Below are 26,585 nucleotides of genomic sequence, written 5' to 3' on the forward strand. Positions count from 1 at the left end.
AAACAATAACCTCATGGAGACATGACATCCCACAAATACAAATAGATGACATATACAAATATTACGAAATATCGATGAAAACTCTCCAGTCGGCTAATATGCAAGAAACACACTACAAATTCATTCATAGAGCATTCTTATCACAGAAACAACGCAGCTACTTTGATCCCGCGGAGACAGGAAGATGCTTGAAATGTGGGTACCACTCGGCATCCTTTATCCACAATTTCTGGACCTGCGGGAACATAAAAAAGTTCTGGTTCAAAATCTTATATTATCTGGATAACACCTTGTCTCTGAAACTTAGCTTACTCCAAGTACCGATACTATTCCTTAATTTTGATGCATGGCACTTAGAGGCAGACAAAAGCCACCTCATACCATTTTTGACGATTTTGTTCACAGTGGCGAAAAAGGTGATCCTAAAGTCCTGGATCAACAACCACAAACCCAACATCTCGGAAGTGGAGGAAATGTTGAATGGTTACATGTCATTCGACAGATACAATTCCATTCACTCCTCACACTCCATCTCATCATCCTTCCTGAGAAAGTGGGAACCATATATCCGGTCTAAACCTTTGGCCACTCAGAGCAAAATCCTAGAAACACTAGACTTACACATGGCTCTAGCCTAACTAGACAATGAACGCCCCACCATCATTCTGGCTAATCAAACATAGAAACTGCAGAGGAATACGCAGCTTCGCTCAACAAGACGCTTGAGCAATAATAAGAGACACCCTAACATGCCAAAGCATAGCAGATAATTCAACCCTGGGTAACGCATTCTCTACACTAGCCCCCCCCCCCCCCCCCCCTCCCCTCACCCCTGTTGATAATTTTATTACAGTTAAAGTTTAGATAGTATTATTGTACCATAAGGCTACACAAGAGTATACGCATGTACCCAAGGGAAGAGATCCGCTTACATATCGGACGAAGAGAACTGTAACTTTATCAGAGGTCAGCTGGCTGACCAATGACACCTGATACTTCACTAACCACAGCGGAGACGGAACTAACCAAATACTCACTGACTTCCCGACGGGACATGTGATTAGAAATGTATGTTAACTCTTATCTGTAATCCAAGTGGTATGTTTTCTTACTACATGTAAATGTGCTGTTATTTTTGTCTGTTATTTATTCTTGAAAATTGAAAAAAAATACTTAAAAAAATAAATAAAAATAACAGTTAGGAGCTGGTTGGTTGCTATTGTAACGGAACACATCCATTCGCCTGCAAATGCGGTCTTTCGCTCTGCGTAGGGGGGTGGGCGTCCAGCGGGCGGCGGTTTCCCGGCTCGTTAAGCAGTGAATGTACGCTGCTTAGCGAGACAATCTGAATAAGGCCCTTTATCTATCTCCACGGCTGAGAGTCCCAGCAAGGTCTGCCATGGGTAACTCAGGAAACCAATGTCCGGCTTATAGGAAATGACTGGCATAGACCCGCACACATCTGAAACGAGGGGAAAGCCCCTTGGATGTTTATTATACGTCCATGTAATGGACAGGTCAGTAAGGAGGGGAAAGGAATCTGCCCTTGACAGAGATAAGGTGTCTGAGATTACTGCAACCATAAAATGTACATAACAAGTAATAATACAGTAGTACAATGTGAGTGTGAGGATTAGCTGGGCAATAACACGGTGATAAGGGCGTCGGCTAATAACACGCGGAAGGTGAATCAGCCACAGCAGCGATGACACTATCAGCAATGGCCAGAATCCCCAAGACGGACAGCTACATTGAGAATCTTTCATGCAGGCAGGAACCACTCAGCGTGGGTGGCTTGAAAACCAACAGGCCGTTATCTACACCACTGGTTCTCAAACTCGGCCCACAAAGTTCACGTTTTCCAGGTCACCCCACAGGTGCGCTCATTACTGACGGACACAAAAAATCCGCAGGTGGAGCTAATTATCTCACTTGGGATTCTGTGAGGAGACCTGGAAAACATGCCCTGTGTGGGTTCCTGAGGACCGACTTTGAGAACCTGTGCTCTGGTGCTCCCTGCTACCAGTAATATGATGCCTGATGTCACAATAGAGGGGGGCATAGGGTGCCAATGCTATGGTGGTAGAGAGCAGCCATGGGCTGCCTGCTAAGGGTGTGACCAGTCCAGGGGAAGCATGGCCAAGGACACTTGAGCTGCATGCAAGAACAGCCTGTATTTACCCTGCACGGAAATAATATAAATGTGATTGCTCTCCTTGCATTTCAGCATGGTTTGTTGAAGAAACAAGGGGGATAATTCAGACCCGATTGCACGCCTGCGAATTCGCACAGCGGACAATTATAAATACACTGCGCATGCGTACGGTTCACAGTACGCACGGGCAATGAAATCCTGCTACTTCTTCTACCCGCACGCTGCTTGCGCAGAGATTCACAGGATGTGACCTCTATGGTCCTGGTAAGAGGGGAGACAGCCACAAAGCGATATTGAACAATAAAAACCCCTAAAGCGCTGATCCCAAGTGATGGTTGTAGATCTAGTATCAGGTTATTAATCTGCTGCAGCCTCTGACCCTGAGGAATTGTGATCTCTTATCTGCGGTATATAGAATCCCTCCTGTGGCAGGTAACCTGGCACCATCAGGGGCGCTGTCACGGCAGAACAGGAGAAATACTGGGCGGAACCGGATGTTGTCTACATTCATTTTAATTCAAGTACATTAGATCAATTACATAATATGAAACATACATGTAAGCAACCGGCATCAGTTTGTATAATCACACATCATGCGGGGAGAAAGCATATCACATAAAGCGTCAGCTGTCCCGCTTACCGGGGGAACCTTAAAAAAAAATTTGGGACGTTTCCACGTCCTTTCCGGGGCTGGCAGTGTCCCGCGGCAGGGGGGGGGGGCAGTTGGGAGTCCCCCTGTCATCTGTGAATAGACCATGGTTGCCTACCCTCCCGGAATTTGCGGGAGTCTCCCGGTTTTTGCCCCATTCTCCCGGTCTCACGGAAATACCCAGGATCCTCCCGGGTATTCAGCCTGCAAGCTAAAAAGTCGGACTGCGCATGCGCAAGTCATGATGCGCTGGGTCCTACTAGCGCGATGTCCTGCCCTATGTGTACCTGAAAGCCACAGCGCAGCGGGGCTCTGTGAGTAACGCTGGATACAGCAGCTACTCATTACACAGTGGCTTGAAGCTTGGAGAGCAGCGGCAGCGGGAGAAATGGCACAAGCAGCGGTGAGCGTATTCTGCTTCTGCTGAAATTACATGTTTTTTTTTGTTGTTGTTGAGATCCGACTCTGGCTCCGCCCCTTTTTTGCATCACAGCGTTTAGCCACGCCCCTACCTCCTGCTGCTGGCTGCCCTCTCCCGGAGAGGGCAGCCCAAAAGTCGGCAACGCTGGAATAGACGCTGTGCGCATGCGTCTACTCCTGCAGCCGGAGGGGCTGGGGGAATAGCCTGCAGCTCACGGAGGCATGCCCCCACATTGGCAGAAATGGGGCGTGGCCTTGCAGTAGCGACACGAGTACAGGCCATGCCCCTTTTGTGCTAGGTCATGCCCCCCCCCCCCCCCCAAATTCGAAATGTGCACCTTACTCACGTGCACTGTCCCCCCTCACTGTCCCCCCACTGTCCCCCCGTGCACTGTCCCCCCACAGGGATGAAATAGTGTTATTGTGGATGCAGATATCCGCATTATTTTGGGCAGGAGTAGTAGCCGGATGGTATATCCAAATTATAAGTATAGTCCTCACAGACCTCCTGCTTTATGAAGAATGGTTTCACTGCAATAATATTGCATAGACCATAGGGCCTGATTCTAGTCCTTTTGGTCACGCCCCCTTGCTGCTAGGCCATGCCCACTAATTGATGTCCCTCCTTACCTACATTTCAAAGTTGGGAAGTATGCCATAATAATGCGGACATCAGGATCCATACAATTCCATTAAGGGACAATAACATTATTTAGTCTTTAAAAGGACTCTGCCATAAATACAAGTTCTATATCCGAGCCTCATTCTCAGATCCAAGCGACAGTTTAATTTCTCTGGACTTTTAAATACACCCCGAAGCCTCATTTAGGCTGACGCTGTATTTGATATGCTTTCTCCCCACATGATGTGTGTTCATGCAAACTGATGCCGGTGGCATACATGTATGTTTTATTTCGAGCGCACTCATGTCAAGTAATTGATTCAATGTATTTTAATTAGTATTTAATTAGAAAACATCCAGTATCATCCAGTATTTCTTCTGCTGTGACAGCACCTCCGAGGGTGGCAGGTTATCTGCCACAGGGATATCTTTCAATGAACTGATTCAAACTTGCAAAGGAGGAGAGGTGCCCCCTTGGGAGCTGGAGCCCGGTGGCAGCTGACTCCATTGCCCCTCAGAGTTCCGCCTCCGGGGCGCCATGTGTGGCATAGAAGCCAGGCGGTGGCACTGCACACAATCAGGAATGCCGCTGTGTATTTGCAATCTGAGAGAAGGATAACATGTTTTCTTCCCTTGTGGGATTTGTAGGCGCGCCGGGGGTGTGTAATAGAGGGTGGCTGTGTTATGGTGGGTCAGTCCGCACAAGTCATAACACAGCTGTAATAATCCCTTGGAATAAATCTGAAGGTAAAACATTAAACCACCCGGAACCTGCTCTGATCCTTCACACTCCACAAAAACATGTTTATTCCGCAGTTTTGCTGGTGAAAATGAGTTCAAGGTTATACATGTAGTAACTACAGAGGCCAATGATTAACTGATTAGAGAACCATCTCAAGTCAATAATAACAGTGACCAGGAGAGCTGAAGGCGTGGGGGCGGGAGGATGGAGATAGCAATCACCAATAGTCCTGCCTCTACCCCGGGGCACTGATACCGCTAGGACACCTAGTGCTGCTGATACATCGCTTACCTGGAATTTATTACTAGACCTTCAGTGTTTTTCTCTCACCGTTCCTAGAAGGATCCAGGACACTGAACATTACCTGTCACATATGTGATAAGGAGATTCAAAATACTGTATATAACATGTTTACCAACTTCCTAGGAGGTGTGGCTTCAACGTGGGTGGGCGGGGCGTGGACACGTGATCGCGTTATATTGTAGCACCGCCCCCTTTTATTCAATGCCCAGATTACTTGGGTCCGATCCAAAAGATATCTGGTATTCCAAAATACAAATAAATCCAATATGTAAAATACTTCTGGTCCCGAGCATTTTGGATATGGGAGTCTCCACCTGCTTCACACTGGTACATCAACGTTATCGGAAAAAATGTACCGGTGCGAAGCAGGGGCGGGTCACTAGTACAGTGTTATAATGTGACAGTAATGGCTCAGTAACAGGGGGATGGCTGTGACAGTACAGAGAAAATTGGGTTCTGCATACCTCCCAACTTCTGTGTTGGGGGGTGGGGCGTATGCAAATGAGGGCGTGGCTTATGCTAATAAGCCGCTACCTCATTTTCATATGAGAATAGACGCTGTGCGCATGCGCACAGCGTCTATTCTATTAGATTGGGGGGTCTCCCAACTGCCACCCCCCGCAGCGGGACAATGCCTGCCGCTGGTGGGACAGGCTGACAGGACCCGAAAATCGTGACTGTCCTGCTGTAATCGTGACAGTTGGGAGGTATGGTTCTGCCTCTCTTGGGTTTCAGTGACAGAATAAGTCACCCCCCTCAGGTATGAGTCACCACAACAGCCATCGCCCCCCTCCCAACTTCAGGGCCTGGTGCCAGCGGTTCTCACCCATGATGCCCATGCTTCCTCTCACTTCCTGCTGACACAGTCAATGCCATCAGCCCATCCACTCCGCCCAGCTCTGTGCTCCTCTGCCCAGGACACTTCCCCTCACCTCACTGGCTCCCAGCTGCTCTCCGCCCGCCGACACCCGAGCGCCCAGCCACCACCGCACCACATGACCTGCGCCGGCCAATCAGCCGCATCGCCCTCTCTCCCGGCTCTATCCCATCAGTAGTGGCGCTTCCCTTCCCGGAGACTGGGGCAGATGTATTAAACCTGGCGCAGAGATAAACTGGAGATAAAGTGGAAGGAGATAACGCACCAGCCAATCAACTCCCAACTGTCATATTTCAAACACAGCTGATTGGCTGGTGCGTTATCTCCTTCCACTTTATCTCCAGTTTATCTCTTCGTCAGGCTTAATACATCTGGCCCAGTGTGAGATGACAGCAGCCAGAGAGGGTGCAACCCACCCGCAACTGTTACCAGATGTGCTGACGTCACCTGGCCGCCCCTCACTGAGTCTTCTCATGTTGTACTAAGCTTTAAATGCGTTAAAACCCCCGTTTTCTGTGGTTTTACCGCATTTCCTAATGTATGAATCGCCGGCCGCCGCATCACCGCATAGCAGGGTATTGCCACCCAAAGGGTGGGGATACTCTATAGAAGCCTATGGCTTCTTTTCGCTGCCTCCGTCGCCCCCCCTCTGGCTTACCTTGCTGCAGTTCCTCCTGGACCCGGATGATAAACCCCTCCTTCCCCTAGCAAGGCAGACGGACATCCTTCCAGCTGCAGGGGGGAGGAGGAGGCACTGGGGACAGCCACGCTGAGCTGTCCCGGCATGAGGGGAGCAGGAGGCGGCAGGGAGGTGGCGGAGACCCCCCGCACACCACATTACAGGTATCGCGGAGGGTCCTCCGTCACCGCACCGCGATGCCAGCCGCATATGTTAGTACATATGAGCTGGCATTGCAGCGGCTGGGCGGCGAGGGGCGGTGATGTATATTAATACATCCTGCCCACACACTTCCCGGCCCTGCCACAGGGATTTTTCTTTGACTTGATTTATTCAAATTGTTATTGCTCAGCTCCCATACGGGATAGGCTGATGGTTACCATACCTAAACCCTCCTTGAATTTATACTATGTAATGTTACACTATTGCCTTATGAATTAAATACATCACTTTCAAATACTGTTTTTTTTCTTGTTTGTTTGTTTTTTACTCTTGTTACTTGATGGAAGCACAATCAATCCAATCTTCATTTAACATAGTAACATAATATTGAGGTTGATAAAAGACATCCATCCATCATGATCAACCTTTGTTACAGGACTCACTAAAGTTTATGGTCTCGCTGTGATACCCCCCTGTGAAATAATTGACTTGTTATAGCCAATTATGGGCTGTACCCCTGGATGGTTTTTTTCTAATAAATGTTTGCCCAACCTTATTTTAAATGTATTTAATGTGTCTGCCCATACTACCTCCTCCGTAAAAAAGACTTTCCTCCTAATGGTACGGAATCTATTTTTATCCAGTCTAAGTGCACGCCCACGTGTCCCAGTCTCCGCCCTCTAACCAAAGAGCGTACCTGATCGTGCCCCCTGATATATTTGTACATGTTAAGCATGTCTCCTCTTAAACGTCTCTAAATTCCTAGTTTGGTTTTATCTTTCGTCATAGTTTTTCTTTTCTTGAAAATTAGTTTGCTCTGAATTTACAATTAGCGTTTGTAGCTGTGAAATCCAACATCCGCCGGTGATAGGAATCTCCGTAGAAAGAGCAGAGGGAGTTATATAAGAACGCGGGGGATCCTGGGGAACGCGGCAAGAATGCAGGACAGACGATAGACCTTTCAATTATGTAATTCTGTGTCTGGGTTCTAAAGGGGTATATACAGGGATTGACATGGCGGGTTGCCGGCATCGGTCGGGAGGGAGGGAGGGATGGCGCGAGGACAGTGCACTGGGGGGAAGGGGAAGGGGGGGCCTGCATTGACCAGCATGGGACTGCTTTCAATCTGTCAGCTCTTGCCGGCCAAGTCTATTTCTGCTTTCGATCCCGATGCCACAGGGCCGCGCAGTTAACACTGTTCAATTCAGTGTCATTTTCGATTCGATCTTGACACTGGATCGTACCGTGTATACACAGCATCAGAGACATCAACCAGACCTAATTCACCCAGGATATCTGTGTCGGCTCCCGGACTCAGCAATGACATCGTTCAGCAATATGGAATATTATGGGATATTATTTATTAAGGTATTTAAATATCGCACACGCATTCCATCGCGCTCTACAGACAACACCTAATGACACCAGAACGATAATGATCGTGAGCAGATCATGAGACAAACATACGATGGTCGCACGATCTGCTGGAGAACACGATCCGATTCCGATCCCATTCCGATCTGTACCCAGATAAAGGAATCGTTTTCAAATCCTGACGGCAGCATGTAGGATCTGCATAACGACCTACAGACCAGCGGGGACGCGCATCGGATCGGAATCGGATCTAAAACATTCCCAATTTACATACAATCGGTCTAGATTGTATCTAAATTGGGGGAATAGAGGCCGAATCTTTCTGGTGTGTACCCAGCATTCGTTAGTCCCACCAGCCCCTTCCCCAGTGGAACTCACACTCTATCACACATACACATTGGGGTCATAATGTTTGGTCAGAAGCCAGTTACTGTACCAATATATATCTGTTGAGTATGGGAGGAAACAGGATCACCCAGAGGCACCCCACGTAATCACTTTGAGAACATACAAACTCCACACAGATGGGGCCTTGGTCAGCTATTGAACTCTTGACCTCAGAACTGGGAAGTAACAATGCTAACCACTGTGCTACCATGTATGGAGATCACATGCAAATACTTTTAATTTAAAAAGATAATGTGCTTGAATATTAACAATACATAACAATACAGCTCATATATAGCCTCCGCCACACCCTGATAGGTGGCCGGCCTGGAGTGTAATAATAACACCCTGTCATTACTAGACTACCCTGTTACACTAATCTATAATAGTACAATGATTATTTAAGAGATCTTTGTAAAATGTCGCATCACAAAAATAAGCTGGGTCGATGCCTGGTTGTGGCCATCGGTGCTATCATCATCGATGGTTACCATTGTTGCCGAAAATACAAACAGTGTGACTATCGAGGGTTATCATTTTCTTTGATTGACTGGACCATGGGCCAATCAGAACCTGGGGGCATGGCTTTACGGGTGCAGAGGGTGGAGCTCTGACCGTGTCAGGAGAAAAAAAAACAAAAACGATTTATTTATGCTGTGACATCGATGAAGGAGGACCATCATTGGCAAAACTATTCTTCATCGGTCTTAATCCATTGATGATTTTGAATCATCAATGGTCGATGGCCTAGTTGTTGCCGGGACAACTTGGGTCTTGGGTGCAATGTGAAAGGGACTTTATAAATTTCCCGGGACCAGCAACCCGGCAATCCAAACAGAGTTAAAAGAAGGGTTGATCCCAGGTCGGACCCGGGTTGATATGCAGTGTGAACGGGCGACCCAGGTCCCGTTCGCACTATGGAGGATGCAGCACTCGGGGACCGCTACAGCTCCAAGCATTGCCTCCTCCCTTGTCAACGCCCCATCTGATGTCAGCGACTCGACTTATTACCAGGTCACTGTAAGGAGCTAAACATTGTAAATGCCGGGTCGCTCCCAGAATGGATCCAAATCCTGAGTGCATCTTAGGGGCCCATTTACTACGGGATCACAAGTTCTTCTGCCCAGGATCGTATTGCAATATGCGATTCTTTCACCTGTATGGATCTCCCTGCAGACGCATGGGCAGGTATTTAATGCTGTGGGCGAGCGGTGACAGCGAGCAGAGCTTCCTGCTCGCTGTCACCACTCACCCTGTCAGTATTCAACGCACCCCCTCATACGCCAATTCCCCCTCGCTCCATTTTTTGAGCGAGGGGGAATTGGCGTATGCGGCTCCAGAAGCAGCGAGACTCCCAGCTGAATACAGCGAGTTTCCTGCATTAGCCGCGGGTCTCGCTGTTTTGGGGAATTTCCACAGAATGTTGAATAGAGCGAGCGGCCGGCGTGGGGGTTAAACAGCGAGGATCGCTGGTTTTCTGCAATCCTCGCTGTTTAACCCCCTACCGGCCGCATTGAATACCTGCCAGTGACTGCGGCCCAAATATTATGTAATAAATGGGCCCATTGGAGGGCGATAAAGTGGAGAGACAAAGTACCAGCCAATTAGCTGCTGTCTTTTATAAAACTTAGGGGTGAGATGTACTAAGCAGACTCCAAGTGATAAAATGGAGAGCGATAAACAACCAGCCAATCACCGCCTACATGTCATTTTTCAAACCCAGCCTGTAACATGACAGGTAGATGCTTATTGGCTGGTGGTTTATCGCTCTCCATTTCATCACTTTTTAAGCTTAGTACATCTGGCCCACAGTCTGTAACATGACAAGTAGATGCTGATTGGCTGGGGGTTTATCACTCTCCAAGGCTTAGCACGGATGGGGTAAAGGTTAGCATTACTGCCTTACAGCGCTGAGGTCATGGGTTCGATTCCCACCATGGCTCTAACTGTGCGGAGTTTGTATACTCTCCCCGTACTTGCGTGGGTTTCCTCCGGGTACTCCGGTTTCCTCCCACAATCCAAAAATATACTGGTAGGTCAATTGGCTTCCAACAAAAATTAACCCTAGAATGTCTGTGTGCGCGTGTACATGTGGTAGGGAATATAGATTGTAAGCTCCACTGGGGAAGGGACTGATGCGACTGTTCATATATTCTCTGTACAGCGCTGCAGAATATGTATGCGCTATATAAGAAACTGTTAATAAATAAATAAATTGACTCCATGATGCAAATAAATTCAGAAAATAAGCATAAACCACATTAGCGCATGATCCGCGCAGTAATTATGTATCGGAGATGTTTGTGTCCACGGTAAAATCTCTGTGACTTGGGTCATCCTTTAATGTGAGCTCTGTAATAAGTATGGACATTACATCAATTAGCTACTAAGAAATCTGTTCTGATGTATAAAAAATGAATTTAATACATTTTATAAGAGTGAGTGATAATAAATACTGGGAGCTTTGTACAAAGACAGCTGATCGCTCGCAGCATCATACAGACAATTACACACTGCAATATGACTAGTGACGGACAATCCCGGCTCCTACTGCACAGCCTGACCGCGGAGCTTATTCCTAGTGATGTAGCCATTAGCTTAGGCATTGGGGATTACTTATAGGGAATGGAAGGCCTGATTCAGAGGTGGGCGCGGTGCCGATGTTTGTGCAAGTGATTATTTGCTGCTACGCTTGTGTGGAAAGTCTAAGCAATGGAAGTGATGGGAGTGCCATGGGTGTGTTGTGGGAGCATGATGGGAGTGCCATGAGTGTGTTATGGGTGTGTTGTGGGAGTGTGATGGGTGTGTTGTGGGAGCGTGATGGGTGTGTTATGGGAGTGCCATGGGTGTGTTGTGGGACCGTGATGGGAGTGCCGTGGGAGCATGATGGGAGTGCCATGGGTGTGTTGTGGGAGCGTGATGGGAGTGCCATGAGTGTGTTATGGGATTGCCATGGGTGTGTTGTGGGAGTGTATGGGAGCATGATGGGAGTGCCATGGGTATGTTGTGGGAGCGTGACGGGAGTGTTGTGGGAGCGTGATGGGTGTGTTGTGGGAGCGTGATGGGAGTGCCATGGGTGTGTTGTGGGAGCGTAATGGGAGTGCCATGGGTGTGTTGTGGGAGTGTATGGGAGTGCCATGGGTGTGTTATGGGAGTGCCATGGGTGTGTTGTGGGAGCGTGATGGGAGTGTGATGGGAGTGCCATGGGAGTGTTATGGGAGTGCCATGGGTGTGTTGTGGGAGCGTGATGGGAGTGTCGTGGGTGTGTTATGGGAGTGCCATGGGTGTGTTGTGGGAGCATGATGGGAGTGCCTGGGTGTGTTGTGGGAGCGTGATGGGAGTGTCGTGGGTGTGTTGTGGGAGTGTGATGGGAGTGCCATGGGTGTGTTGTGGGAGTGTGATGGGAGTGCCATGGGTGTGTTATGGGAGTGCCATGGGTGTGTTGTGGGAGCGTGATGGGAGTGCCATGGGTGTGTTGTGGGAGCGTGATGGGAGTGCCATGGGTGTGTTGTGGGAGCGTGATGGGAGTGCCATGGGTGTGTTATGGGAGTGCCATGGGTGTGTTATGGGAGTGCCATGGGTGTGTTGTGGGAGTGCCATGGGTGTGTTGTGGGAGCGTGATGGGAGTGTCGTGGGTGTGTTGTGGGAGCGTGATGGGAGTGCCATGGGTGTGTTATGGGAGTGCCATGGGTGTGTTGTGGGAGTGTATGGGAGCGTGATGTGAGTGCCATGGGTGTGTTGTGGGAGCGTGATGGGAGTGCCATGGGTGTGTTATGGGAGTGCCATGGGTGTGTTGTGGGAGCGTGATGGGAGTGCCATGGGTGTGTTGTGGGAGCGTGATGGGAGTGCCATGGGTGTGTATGGGAGCGTGATGGGAGTGCCATGGGTGTGTTATGGGAGTGCCATGGGTGTGTTATGGGAGTGCCATGGGTGTGTTGTGGGAGCGTGATGGGAGTGCCATTGCTGTGTTGTGGGAGTGTATGGGAGCTTGATGGGAGTGCCATGGGTGTGTTATGGGAGCGTGATGGGAGTGCCATGGGTGTGTTGTGGGAGCGTGATGGGAGTGCCATGGGTGTGTTATGGGAGGGCCGTGGGAGTGTTGTGGGAGCGTGATGGGAGTGCCATGGGTGTGTTGTGGAAGCATGACGGGAGTGTAATGGGTGTGCCATGGATGTGTTATGGGAGTGTCATGGGTGTGTTATGGAAGCGTGACGGGAGTGTAATTGGTGTGTAATGGGTGTGTTGTGGGAGTGGTATATTTCCCCTTAAAAAGATACAATGGAACTGGAGAGGGTCCAGAGAAGGGCAACCAATCTGATGAAGGGTTAAGAAGTGTTGGGCTACAAGGAACAGTCAGCCAGACTAGGAATGGTTACATTGGAAGGAAGGAGCTTAAGAGGGGACATAATTAATATCTACAAATACACCCGCGGCCAATACAGAGATCTGTCAGGGGCCCTGATTACCATGAGGTCTATGCACAGAACACGTGGACATCCCCTAAGGCTGGAGGAAAGGAGATCTCACACTCAGCGGAGGAAAGGGTTCTTCACAGTAAGATCTGGAATTGTCTGATGAGACTGTGATTATATATAAGAAAGGGTTGGTCCAAGTTTTAGCAGAGAAAGACAGGTCCAGCGGGGTAAATATCTCCTCCTTAGAACAGTTGCACTAAGGATCATGGGTAAAATGGTGCCATTGTGTTAAAGGCTCAGTTTAAGCGATAATCGCTCGGCCTCTTATTTGTCTTTGTGTCCGTTACGTCTTTTATCCTAATGAATCCTGACTGTTTGATTACAGGAACATAATCTGCTCATTTTCCTGTCCGGCTCAGATTAATCCCCTGATGTGTAACCTCCAGGTGCTGGTTACTAAAGGTGCCCATACACTAGTAAGATTTATCTTCAGATCTGGCTGGTTGGAACAAAAACATGGTTATGGATGAGTGACAGTTTGTCAGTTTTCCAGCATTTCCAAGCAAATGGTGAACTGTCATTTGCTCTCATCCATAACCATGTTTTTGTTCCAACCAGACAGATCTGCAGCTAAATCTGCGTGTGTATGGGCACCTTTAGCTTTCTCTGCTGGCGAGACGTCTGCTCAGTCTCCATGTTCAATGGTCATCATGTGTAATGCTGGCGGTACACTAGAACGTCATGTACGCACGCACGATTCTCAGCAGGTTATGCGATCGATTGCGTGCACATCATGGTATATCGGTTCAATCGGTATATTGGTTGCTAAGGGCAACAACTCAGAATCCAGTTTGTATTTATTTAGCACCTTCTAGAAGATAATAGATAGTATCTGATTGGTTACCCGTAGCAACATCCCCTGAGAAATTGAACTCACCTCTTAGTAAATTTCCCCTACCGTGTGTCAAAAATGCACCAAATCGTGAGTCCGGGGCTGCTGTGGAGTTCAAGGGAATCGCGACACAATCAGAATCGGAAGCTGGTCATTGTAGTGTATGACCAGCTTCACTGTAACCCGGCCCAAAGTGTTCGTCGTTACCCCCAATCGCGTATCGTCCTCTCACATGCAGCCGCTTCAGAGAGAATGATTTATTCTAGCCAAGCTCACAAGACCCTCGGGTACAAAGACCCCTGAATTTGTCCGATGTCCCCCTCGGAATGTACGGGCCAGTTCCTAGAAACTCTGCTCTGTTCTGCTTACACAACACCCGCTGTGGTGATAACATTATTGTCCCTGCTTTGTTTTGTATATGTCACTTATTGGGTTATCTGTTTGTTGTGATAACTGGTTTGGGAGCTGGAACACAACTGGATATGAACTTGGGAGACCCGGAGTTCATGGCGAGTCCGCTAAGGACAGAGCGAGTTTAACCGTTAATCATTAGTGTGTGATTGGAAGCAGAAGCGTAGGACACTGGTCACATAGAGCCTAGCGAGCAGGCCTGAATGAGCCCCATAATTAACATTCAGGCCTCTAGAGAGCATACAGAAGAGAGCTTATTCCATATTGCCCATGCGTTACAGGATAGAAGTCATTTACAGCCCAAATAAATCTTTGGTTCTGTTTCATATTTTTCTTTAATAAAAATTGTTCATTGTTCTTCATTAACCCTTTTTCAGGCCAAATTATTTTATTTTTGCAATTCAAACAGTCTGGTTTAAATGTTTAAATTAACTGTCATTTTTATTTTTTTAAATTCAAAAACGGTCTGCATTGAATGTTGAACGATGTTAATGTTCTTACTGTAATGTTCTAGCGCTAGGGCTGTTGAGCCTGAATAGACGTTGGACCTGAAAGGGTTAAACTGAATGTAACAGGACTCCCGGAATCCGTTATACTGTAGTGTAATAACGCTACCGATCTCTGTGTTTTTGCAGTTGGTTAAAACAGCAGAACTGGATCCGCGGGAGAACTATATTCTGGGGTTCCACCCTCACGGGGTCCTTATTGCCGGAGCTTTCACCAACTTCTGTACCGAGGCCACGGGATTTCCGGACCTGTACCCCGGGGTCACGCCGCACCTCCTGATGTTGCCACTATGGTTCCGGGCTCCATTCTTCAGGGACTATATTATGAGCGGCGGTAAGTGCACCTCACCGGGATACGGTTCTAATTTAGGCCGACATGCATTGGGTCGACCGCTGTAGGTCGACAGGGTTGGAAGGTTGACGCAAGCATTAGGTCGACAATGGCTAGGTCGACAGTGAAAAGTCCAATATGATTTTTTTCATGTTTTTTGGTCCGAATGTTGACATAGAGCCGCACTCCGCTATAATTAATAGCAGGATGAATCTCAGGGTGACACAATCACTAGATCAGGCCTGGCCAACCTGTGGCTCCCCAGATGTTGTGAAACTACAAATCCCAGCATGCCTTGCCACAGTTTTAGCATTCCGTTCTAGCAAAACTGTGGCAGTGCATGCTGGGACTTGTAGTTTTACAACAGCACAGGCCTGCACTAGAGCAGCGTCCTGCACTCTCTGTGTTATCGTCATCTCCTGCTACTACGCCGGCTAACCTGTCCGCCATCGCGGTCTTAGTGGATGGATTGGAGGAAGAGGCGCCATTGTTGTGCGTCACCAGAAGTAGTGGCAGTATGTCAGCTCCACCTCGCGCTACACAATGGGACTGTTTGTGTCCTCCCTTCCCCCATATAGTCCCCTTTTCCCCTGAGAACGAAGGGCCCACTGCTGACAACCACCGCTGTGTGGTATATTGTGAACCTGGGTTGGAGTGGAGGAGGGGGGGGCCTAAATTCCACTCACAAGTTCCGCCACTGGACCATGAGCCTATAGCGGGTGATTCTGGTCTGATGGGTCCCCAGAGTATTCGCAACAGGAACCGATGTTTGCACCCTGTGCATGCACAGGGCCGCTGTGCGGACACCTTTGGCAACTTGCCCAGTCGCTGAGGCACTTGCACCAGGGGTCGGGGGATGGAGGCGGGCAGGGGGGCTGTCACATAGGGACGCCCAGCATTTCCTGGGCGTAGCCACAAAAATGGTGAGTGTGCCAAGGAAATTGCTGGGCGTCCCCATGTGAACGCAGACGGGCACCTGGTGGGGCGATGACTTCCCAGGACATCAGCGCCCGCCCCGTCATGCGTCCCAGACACTCGCAAATATAAGTCAGTCTTGGCTAACCTGTATTTGCAAACGGGTGGCACACTCATTTAACAGTCGGCGAGCATCGAATGCCCAGGTACGCTCCCTTTGCAAATGGATGTTTATGCAAAACATCAATTTGCAATGCGCCGGGAATGTAAGCTCATCGGTGGCCATTCGCCAAGCAGGTGGGGTTAGTTGGCTCGCTAAGGGGCGAATTTCTGATGCTTAGCAATCCAAGAAGTTTCAGGCCCATAGTCCGCTGACAAAAGGAACAGAAGGGCGTTTTCCCCATGGCCCAGCCTTGTTTCTACAGACGGAATGGTGTTGATCTTGCTTCGGCAATTAGAGGCAACAAACGTCCAGATATGTTCTGATGGAGAACGCTGTAAACATCATAAGACAACCTTCATTTTATTACGTACAATAAAAAAAAAAACGATTTGCAGAGATCAGTTATTCAGTGGTATTGTGGTCTTGTAGGACTGATCCCGTCGGATAAAGAGAGCGCATCCTACTTGCTGAGGAGAAAAAAGGGTGGAAATGCTGTAGTCATCGCGGTGGGCGGAGCCCCGGAGTCGCTGGACGCTCGACCCGGCGCATTCACCCTGCTGCTGAAAAACAAAAAAGGATTTATCAAACTTGCCATACAACACGGGTAATGTCATTCACTACTTCCGTTGTGTCATTTTACAAAAATAGACTCCGCCCACTTTGGTGTGTAATTATTAGGAAAGATTTCTAGGGTGGAACGCAAAACGGCCAACGAGACTTATTAATGACGTTGCAATGATGTGCAGTAATTTATAGCAAACTACAAAACCAAACTGAACGTCGATTTCTTATTTCTAAGGACCAGATGTATGAAGCTTAAAAAAGTGATAAAGTAGAGAGTGATAAACAGCCAGCCAATCAGCTTCCACCTGTTATTTTTCAAACCCAGCCTGTGACATGGCAGGTAGGAGCTGATTGGCTGGCAGTTTATCACTCTCCATTTTATCACTTTTGAAGCTTGATACATCTGGCCCTTATAGCTAATACCCTTCCACCAATATATATATATATATTTTTTGCATGCAGAATAAATACTGTCTGCTTTTGCATGCAGCCAAAAGTGTAACATATTTTACTCAAGTTAGTCAGTTACCCAAGTAGGACTTGGCATGTGCCCAAAATGTGGGCGTGAACTAGCGGCCATTGGGGGAGATGTTATGCAAATTAGGTTACTCCCGCTAGGCCACAAATCTAACTTTCTCTCTCTCTGCACATGTTACATCTGCCCCACCTGCAGTGCAGCATGGTTTTGTCCATCTGCAAAAATTGCAGCCATGCTAACTGTCCTGAATCAGCCCCTCAGTCCACAAAGCCCCATTACTGCCCAGGTTTTAAGGTTATCCATGCAATGATGGTTTAATCACAGAGGAGCTAAGTAAGCCACCTGTGTTCAAGTATGATCTCCAGTCGGAGGTACTCTCATCTGCTGCCTCTTTGGTCTCACTGTAGTTATTGTCCCTGCTTTTGTGTAGAGCTTCCTTGGTCCCAGTCTTTTCATTTGGAGAAAATGAGGTCTTTGACCAGGTGGACAACCCCAAAGGATCTTTCCTGAGGACGGCCCAGGAGAAGCTGCAGCAGCTCATGGGTGTGGCCCTCCCACTCTTCCATGCTCGGGGGATCTTCCAGTACAGCTTTGGTCTGCTCCCGTACAGAAGGCCCATTTGTACCGTCGGTAAGTTCCCAGGCCAAGCGGTTTGGTTATTTCCTAAATGTTTTCATAGTGTTCTACCAGATCCCAGGCTCCTGGGGAAATGCTCTTCTGTCCCCAGCACCCTGTTGTCACCAGTGGGTGTGGATCACAGCGTCAACATTTGGTCGATAGTGTCTAGGTCGACTCCAAAAGGTCGGCATTTACAAGGATAACATGGGAAAAAGGTCAAAACAAGGTAAAGGTCAACACATAAAAAGGTCGACATGAGTTTTTCACCTGTTTTTGGTGTCAACCAAATGAAGTTGACCTGTTGATTGTCGACCTAGACACTGTTGGCCTATCGTCCGGATCCCGTCACCAGCATGTCGCCCAATATACTTATGTAAGAGTAGGCAAGCAATACTAGCGCCACTTACTGGCCAATAGCGGCATTGCTGCTCCCCCATTCCCCACGGACGCGGAGAGAGGGAAGATCATGATTGGCTTTGGGGCTGATGTACGAAGCAGGGATAAGAGAGGATGTAGACCAGCCCATGGCATCCAATCAGCTTTGAGGAAGAAATTATAAAGTGCATTCTATAAATGATAGATGGCAGTTGATTGGTTGCCATGGGCAACTTCTCCACTGGTTTACTTCACTAATTTCACTGCTTGGTGCATGAACTCCAATGTAAGGTAAAAGTGGTCCCAGGATGCCGACGGAACGCAGACTTTTTTTAAAGTGGCAAAACCAGGGGTAGAGTGGAGGGGGTGGGGCATCACGAGCAGAGCATCGGTGATCACTGGCTGTCAGAACTGTACCCCCACCCCCACCCCCCATTCCCACGGGACACTGCGGCCCACGAGTAAGACAGTGGCACAGCGTCCAATTAGCAAGACTGTCCCGCTGTAATCGGTAAAGTTGTGTAATGTTGTGTGGTATGTGGCCATATAAAGCTGGAGATACTGTATATCTGTCATGCCCTCACTGCCTGTTGTCACTCTTCCCAGGTGACAAGTTCATACAACCAGGGATCTAAGAGTAAAGTAACAAATAATGGGACTGATAATTACACACTGGAGCCAATTAATCAGAGTTCCCAGGATAAACAGTTCATTGATTTCCAAGGATAGATTGTTTGCCTCAGTTTTATAGCTGTAAGACTTTGTTACGCCTGATAAACCTTATCCTTGTGACAGTCCGCACGGAAAGCAGCGTTACGCCATCTCTCCGATACACTGTATTCAATTTGTGCCGCCATTTCCGCCGGTGCAAATAGTGGCACTCGTCTGTTCAATGCTGCCATTACCGAAAGCATTGAAGGCTGTCAGATCCAACTGTCGGAAATGGCCACGGATTGGTGAATTCACAGACGTTTTTCGCCAATCTGTAGCCATTTTCGTCGAACCACAGACTTTCCGACGCTCGACAGTCTGAACTGTCGAGTTACTGTTGAATCAGACAAAATTGCTGTCGGAACTGTCGGAATGTTCAAACAGTTGGAACCCCAGATTGAATACCGCTCTTAAGGTCAGAGATTTGTCTATCTCACTTCCACCACCGGGAAAACCACGGAACCTCATTCTGCACCAACAGTACAGGTGTGAGGCTATCAGGAAGCGACAGCGGAGTTGGCACCACACGGCAAGCAGACTGCTGCCATCTGGAGGCAGGGAAGGGGCGGCAATGCCGTTTAGGGAGGGAGGAGAAGTCAGAGATCTTGGACATTGGCTGATGATTTCCCAGCCCCATGGGCGGCCTGCTCAGCACTGTGGATGCCGGGGGTGTGGCCATGCCTGCCGGGTACCTGGGCCCGCTGGAGTTCTCTATAGCCCTGGAGTTACAGGTACAGCCTTCCACACAGTTATACACGCTGGTAGATGGAGTGGAGGTCAGTGCAGCAAGTATAAGTGGGTACCAGATATTATAAAGCTCAACGGAATATTCTGCGCTATATAAGGAACTGTAAATACATGAACTAAATAATAGCGGTGCAGGATGCTGGAACAGTGGTTATATCGGCAGGTATTGAAGTAGAGGGCTCCGGTCTTCCAATGTGGCACTCATACACAGGGGGAAATTTACTAAAGGAAATTTGTAATAAATAGGTGTATTTGTATCCAGAAATGCACTTATTTTTGACATTTACTATCCCGAAAATATGGCACATCAATACGACTACGAATTGCGGTATTTTCGGGATAGTAAATGTCAAAAATAAGTGCATTTCTGGATACAAATACACCTATTTTTTACAAATTTCCTTTAGTAAAGTTCCCCCATAGTCTCTGGATGGCACTGCGGTTGTGGAGTAGTAGCCTCAGCAGCCATCTTGGTACAGAGAATGAATCCCATCACCACGTATTACAAGAAGAATATATTAGTTTATTTTGAAATTCAATTGACAATGCTTTAATAAGCTGTTTAACAAACCCTTTATGAAATTAAACTGGAGTTATTAAGAGAGGCACTTGCAAATTAATTAATGGACATGATGCTGATTATATGTGCACAAGGCACCCTGGTTACCTGTGCACGAGGCACCCCGGTTACATGGTTACTTGCCCACGAGACATGCAGGTTACATGTGCACGAGACATGCTTGGTACCTGTGCAGGAGGCGTGCTGGCTACCTGTGTACGAGGCACCCCGGTTACATGGTTACTTGCCCACGAGACATGCTGGTTACATGTGCACGAGACATGCTTGGTACCTGTGCAGGAGGCATGCTGGCTACCTGTGTACGAGGCACCCTGGTTACATGGTTACTTGCCCACGAGACATGCTGGTTACATGTGCAGGAGGTGTGCTGGGTACCTGTGCAGGAGGCATGCTGGGTACCTGTGCAGGAGGCGTGCTGGGTACCTGTGCAGGAGACACGCTGGGTACCTGTGCAGGAGACATGCTGGGTACCTGTGCAGGAGACACGCTGGGTACCTGTGCAGGAGACACGCTTGGTACCTGTGCAGGAGGCGTGCTGGGTACCTGTGCAGGAGGCATGCTGGGTACCTGTGCAGGAGGCGTGCTGGGTACCTGTGCAGGAGACATGCTGGGTACCTGTGCAGGAGACACGCTGGGTACCTGTGCAGGAGACACGCTTGGTACCTGTGCAGGAGGCGTGCTGGGTACCTGTGCAGGAGGCGTGCTGGGTACCTGTGCAGGTGGAGTGCTGGTCACCTGTGCACACAGCATCCTGAGTAAGGAAATAGTCCTGAATTACAGGACAGTATCTCAGTGACTGAATGGGTTAGAGACACATAATTAGGGAGTGGAAAGTCTGGAGGTGGAAGATGTTTGTATAACACTAATAATACACTGGTTGTGTTTGTTGGGCTAATGGGATGAGCGTTGGGGTAATGAGCGCAGTGCGGCTGTTATTAGACCCAATCCTATAGCAGGACACAATCCCTCTGCGTATAGCAGCTGACAATGCGCAGGCTGTCCGATGGCACTATGTCTGATAAATAGAGTAATAATTCCACTTGTGACCGGCACTAATGTGCCAGACAAACAGCTCCCCGTACACAATGTACCGGCAGATACTATTACACATGGTGACTGGGCACAGAGGCCTTATTAATAGTATCAGATATGTGCTCTAATGTCCACTTACAGTCAGCGGGGTAAACAATGGGCACCTGGGGCCACGCTCAGATCCGCAGATTAAGATAAGCCATTCCATTTACTGCATCCTTTCCGATTTCTTGGAGAGATTCTGTTTTCGCAGCTGCGCCAATTTTCCTAAACAACTCCAGCCCTCAGGTACCCCCCAACAGGCCAGGTTTTGTGGATTGCTTTAATCAAGCACAGGTGTTTAGCTAGTTATCCCTGAGATCCTGAAAATATGACCTGTGGCCAGGGAAGCGGGGTTAAGCTTAGGGGCCATTTATCTTTTCATCCAAATGTATTACCCTTCAGGTACAGGGAGCCGCCCGTCCCTTCGCTCTGGTTCGCTGGGTACCTTACCGACTGCACTACCCCACCGGCAGTGCGGTATGTAGCCCATAGACTACAATGGGCTACCGCCGTCTCAGAATGGCGGTAGCCCCGGACCCACTGTGATGCTGCCCAATGTTGATACATTGGGCAGCATCGCATCCCCTTTAGAAATCTATGGGGGATGTGTCTGGCGGTGCAGGGGGGATCATAGATTCCTGCTGAGGTCCCTCCGTGATACATGTGGGGGATACTTAAAATATGTGGCTAATTTCCCAATAACACCCGGTTTCAGGGAATTAGCCGCATGGAGCAGCACGGATGGTGTAGTGGTTAGCATTACTGCCTCACAGCACTGAGGTCATGGGTTCTATCCCCACCATGTGTTATATATACGGGGCAGTACAGATGGTGTAGTGGTTAGCATTACTGCCTCACAGCACTGAGGTCATGGGTTCTATCCCCACCATGTGTTATATATACGGGCAGTACGGACGGTGTAATGGTTACATTACTGCCTCGCAGCGCTGAGGTCATGGGTTCTATCCCCACCATGTGTTATATATACGGGGCAGTACGGATGGTGTAATGGTTAGCATTACTGCCTCACAGCACTGAGGTCATGGGTTCTATCCCCACCATGTGTTATATATACGGGGCAGTACGGATGGTGTAATGTTACATTACTGCCTCACAGCACTGAGGTCATGGGTTCTATTCCCACCATGTGTTATATATACGGGGCAGTACGGACGGTGTAATGGTTACATTACTGCCTCACAGCGCTGAGGTCATGAGTTCTATTCCCACCATGTGTTATATATACGGGGCAGTACGGAGGGTGTAATGGTTAGCATTACTGCCTCACAGCGCTGATGTCATGGGTTCTATTCCCACCATGTGTTATATATACAGGGCAGTACGGACGGTGTAATGGTTAGCATTGCTGCCTCACAGCGCTGAGGTCATGGGTTCTATCCCCACCATGTGTTATATATACGGGGTAGTACGGATGGTGTAATGGTTAGCATTACTGCGTCACAGCACTGAGGTCATGGGTATCCCCCACCATGTGTTATATATACGTGGCAGTACGGATTGTGTAATGGTTAGCATTACTGCCTCACAGCGCTGAGGTCATGGGTTCTATTCCCACCATGTGTTATATATACGGGGCAGTATGGATGGTGTAATGGTTAGCATTACTGCCTTACAGCACTGAGGTCATGGGTTCCATTCCCACCATGGAGTTTGTATATTCTCCCCGTACTTGCGTGGGTTTCCTCCGGGTACTCCGGTTTCCTCCCACAATCCAATAATATGATGGTAGGCTAAGAGAAAAAAATGGGGTCACTTGCGCTAATTAAATGTAAGATGAGCAGCTCAATGGTGGTAGAAAAGGAAAAGATTCCTTTTGTTTCCTGTAATAAATTTGAAAAAATAAGCGCTAATGGAAGGAGAAAAAAGAGGAAAAAAAACGGGTTGCAGAAAAGTATAAGGAGAAAGAAACAAAGCGGCACCTGTAAAGAAACGGGATTAGTAGAAAATGTTTACGCTCCTTTGCAGGAGTGAGAGGTGAGTCCGTTCGGGATACCTGTAATCTGTCCCTACCTCTATCCTAGCGCTGACGTGCAGGCTGTAGCGTGGAGGGAGCGAGCGGCAGAGATGTAAAAGCCGCGTCTGAGTAAGCTCCGTTGCTGCAGCTTGTCAGCGCGTCCCGTAGCGTCCCGTCTTCAACTGATGGTATTCTTAGCGGGGTCGGGGCTGGAGAGCGGGGTGATGATGTGTGGTATTCCTCTTCTTGAACGGGCAGCAGGATCAACGCGTTTCATGCGCCAAGCGCACTTTTTCAAGATAAATTCTGCTGGATACTGTTGTCTCTTTTAAAAGGATAGAGGTAGGGACAGATTACAGGTATCCCGAACGGACTCACCTCTCACTCCTGCAAAGGAGCGTAAACATTTTCTACTAATCCCGTTTCTTTACAGGTGCCGCTTTGTTTCTTTCTCCTGATACTTTTCTGCAACCCCTTTTTTTTCCTCTTTTTTCTCCTTCCATTAGCGCTCATTTTTTCAAATGATGGTAGGCTAATTGGCTCCCAACAAAATTAACCCTAGAATGTCTGTGTGTGCGTGTACATGTGGTAGGGAATATAGATTGTAAGCTCCACTGTTCAAATAACGGAATAAATAATAGATACATATTACATGATAAATGGGCCCCTTAGGTACTAGTGGGGGGGATTTAGAGTTAGGCTGCTGGGAGGAAGGGTGAGGCTGTAGGGGGTTAGGTTCAGGCTGTGGAGTGGGGAAGTCAGGCTGTGGGAGGAGGGTTAGGCTGTGGGGTGGGGAGGTTAGGCTGCGGGGAGGAAGGGGTGAGGCTGTGGGGTGGTTAGGCTGCGGGGAGGAAGGGGTGAGGCTGTGGGGTGGTTAGGCTGCGGGGAGGAAGGGGTGAGGCTGTGGGGTGGGGAGGTTAGGCTGTGGGGAGGAAAGGGTGAGGCTGTGGGGTGGGGAGGTTAGGCTGCCGGGAGGAAGGGGTGAGGCTGTGGGGTGGGGAGGTTAGGCTGTGGGGTGGGGAGGTTAGGCTGCCGGGAGGAGGGTTAGGCTGCAGAGTCTGTGTAGGGATTCTTCGTATCAAGATGACACGGTCTGTCTTTTGACCACTGAAATACAGTATTGTATGTTTCCCCCTGTAATTCATATAGACCCCTGTGGGTTTGTGTTCTAAGAAACATTGGGGCAGATGTATTCAGCCTGGTGAAGAGATAACGTGGATGGTGATAACGCACCAAATAATCAGCTGTGTCTGAAAAATAGCAGTTAGGAGTTGACTGGCTGGTGCGTTATTACCTTCCAATTTATCTCCCCTTTATCTCCTCACCAGGTTTAGTACATCTGCCCTAACATGTTACTGTTTCAACACACAATTATTATTCCACAGAACCTATGATTTAGTACTCCCCACTCTCAGGAGTTACCCAGCTCTGCTCCTGACCTCTGGAATACACTCCCAACCTTCATATGTGCACTTAACACCATGCTGGGACCAGTAGTACGCCTGTAAAGAACAATATTTATATTGATAATAATACTCCGTTACCTCCTCAACCAAAGTCCCAACGGTGCGGAGAAGAACTCATCCTAGAGGAACCCATTTTTTGGGAGTCCCCACTTCCTTAGGAATCCCAGCGGTGGTACAGGATATCGTTGCTTAGAGACTAATTATCCAGTAAGGTCCAAAAACCATAATCAAAATAAATGAAATTACTGCTGCTTCTTATAACAGATTTGCTATGTATTGCTGCTAGAGAGGTGACCAGCAATCTCTGTGCTCAGTCATGCTTTATATAGTGACACATGTAATAATAACTCCTTTGTCAGAATACGTGTAAATAAATCCTTTGTTTCCTGCAGTCGGGAAGCCCATCAAGGTTACCGAGAATCCCAACCCGTCCAGCGAGGAGATAGACCAGATGCACCAGATCTACACCGAGAAACTCTGCGAATTGTTCGAGGAGCACAAGGCCCAGTATAACGTCCCGGCGGACAAGCATCTGACATTTATATAACGTCCCGGCAGACAAGCATCTGACATTTATATAACGTCCCGGCGGACAAGCATCTGACATTTATATAACGTCTCCCACAGGCATAAATGACTCCCGTTTACAACGCATCTCACGGCATCCGGATATCCGATGGCGCAATAAACAGTTCTTCAACATATTCAGTATATTTGTTGTTTGTATTTTCTAACCAGACTTGCCCACTCTTCCAGAAGCACCACCCGATATTCAGCATTATGGGGGGGGATTCAGATTTTAATGGACAGGGCCCGTTCCGATGGTGGAGGGGGGGGGGGCTGAACGTTTTTGCGCATGTGCAAACCCTGTTTTCGCGAGCCATTCGCTCTAGAGGGTGCGGGTGGGGGCAGACACCGGGCCGAGCAAGGGACCGCCCAGTGTTTTATGGGCGTCGCCATGAACACGCTGGGTGTGGCGGCTGACGTCACATGACACCAGCCCCCGCCGCCTTTTTTCGTCGAACAGCGGCCTAAATATTTATTTCGGAAGGGGAGAGAAATCAATCGATGGTCACCGACCATCGAATGATTTCTCTCCCCTTTGGCCGATGCGAGGGGATGTGGGCGGTGCGGAGGGGGGGGGGGGCGGTCATTCCTCAAGGTGGCAGGTGGTCCTTACCCTCTCACTTGGCAGCGAAAGAATGCTGCTTAGCGAGCAGCTCTGAATCAGGCCCCATGATTGTGAACGGTAAAGTTGCCACGCGGGGGGGAGGTATGCGCTACAATATTCCGGTGTCCATGTCGACAGGTAGCGACAATGACAATCAAAAAAACCCTGAAAAACTCACGCTGACCTTTTCATGTGTCAACCTTTTGTCAGTGCCGACGCACTGCGTTCTGACCAAGGGCATGTGTTGTTTTTTTTCCTTTTGGTGTCGACTGATTGACTGTCCACCTAAATAACTTAGACCAGGGGTGGCCAATGCCCGGCTCTCGAGCCGCATGTGGCTCTCCCCCTTGCTAAGTGCGGCTCCTGCTGCCCTCCGTCCCTGTCCCCCCGCTGCCGGTTCCCCGGCACGAATCCATCTCCTTGAGGGGAGGAGAGCGTGCATTGCGCATGTCTCCTACCCATTAGTGTGCACCATTGTGACTGGGCCGTCCGCCAATCAGAGCTCGCGTGCCGACAGCCAATCAGGAGCCGGCCCGCGAGCTTTGATTCGTGGATGGACCAGTCACAGGGAAGTGAGGGGGGGAAGGAGACGTGCGCTGTGCTGTGCTCTCCTCCCCTCCGTGACATGCAGGAGTCGGACTGCAGGGGGACGCCGCGGCCAGACTGTCCTCTCCCCGCCCGGCAGCAGCAGCAACAACGGTGAGTGCTGCTGCTGGGAAATTATCATGGGGGGCATAACTAGCACTGTGGGGGGCATATGTGGCATTGTGGTAACATATCTGGCACTGGGCACATAACTAGCACTGTGGGGGCATATGTGTGG

The 26,585-nt window shown here is 48.8% G+C and overlaps 1 protein-coding gene across 1 annotated transcript in view; it reads left to right on the plus strand.

Annotated features, from left to right (window-relative positions):
- The window catches only part of MOGAT2 (monoacylglycerol O-acyltransferase 2), a 61,642-nt gene extending 36,347 nt beyond the window's left edge, over positions 1 to 25,295 (plus strand). The window contains exons 3-6 of the mRNA XM_083170332.1: positions 14,724 to 14,928; positions 16,433 to 16,607; positions 17,476 to 17,675; positions 24,984 to 25,295. Of these exons, the coding sequence (XP_083026458.1) occupies positions 14,724 to 14,928; positions 16,433 to 16,607; positions 17,476 to 17,675; positions 24,984 to 25,138 (735 nt within the window). The 3' untranslated portion in view covers positions 25,139 to 25,295. The remainder of the gene's footprint in view (positions 1 to 14,723; positions 14,929 to 16,432; positions 16,608 to 17,475; positions 17,676 to 24,983) is intronic.
- The last annotated feature ends 1,290 nt before the right edge of the window (positions 25,296 to 26,585 follow it).

The sequence above is a fragment of the Crinia signifera genome, chromosome 2 (genome assembly GCF_055691185.1).
Source record: "Crinia signifera chromosome 2, ASM5569118v1, whole genome shotgun sequence".
NCBI lineage: Eukaryota > Metazoa > Chordata > Amphibia > Anura > Myobatrachidae > Crinia > Crinia signifera.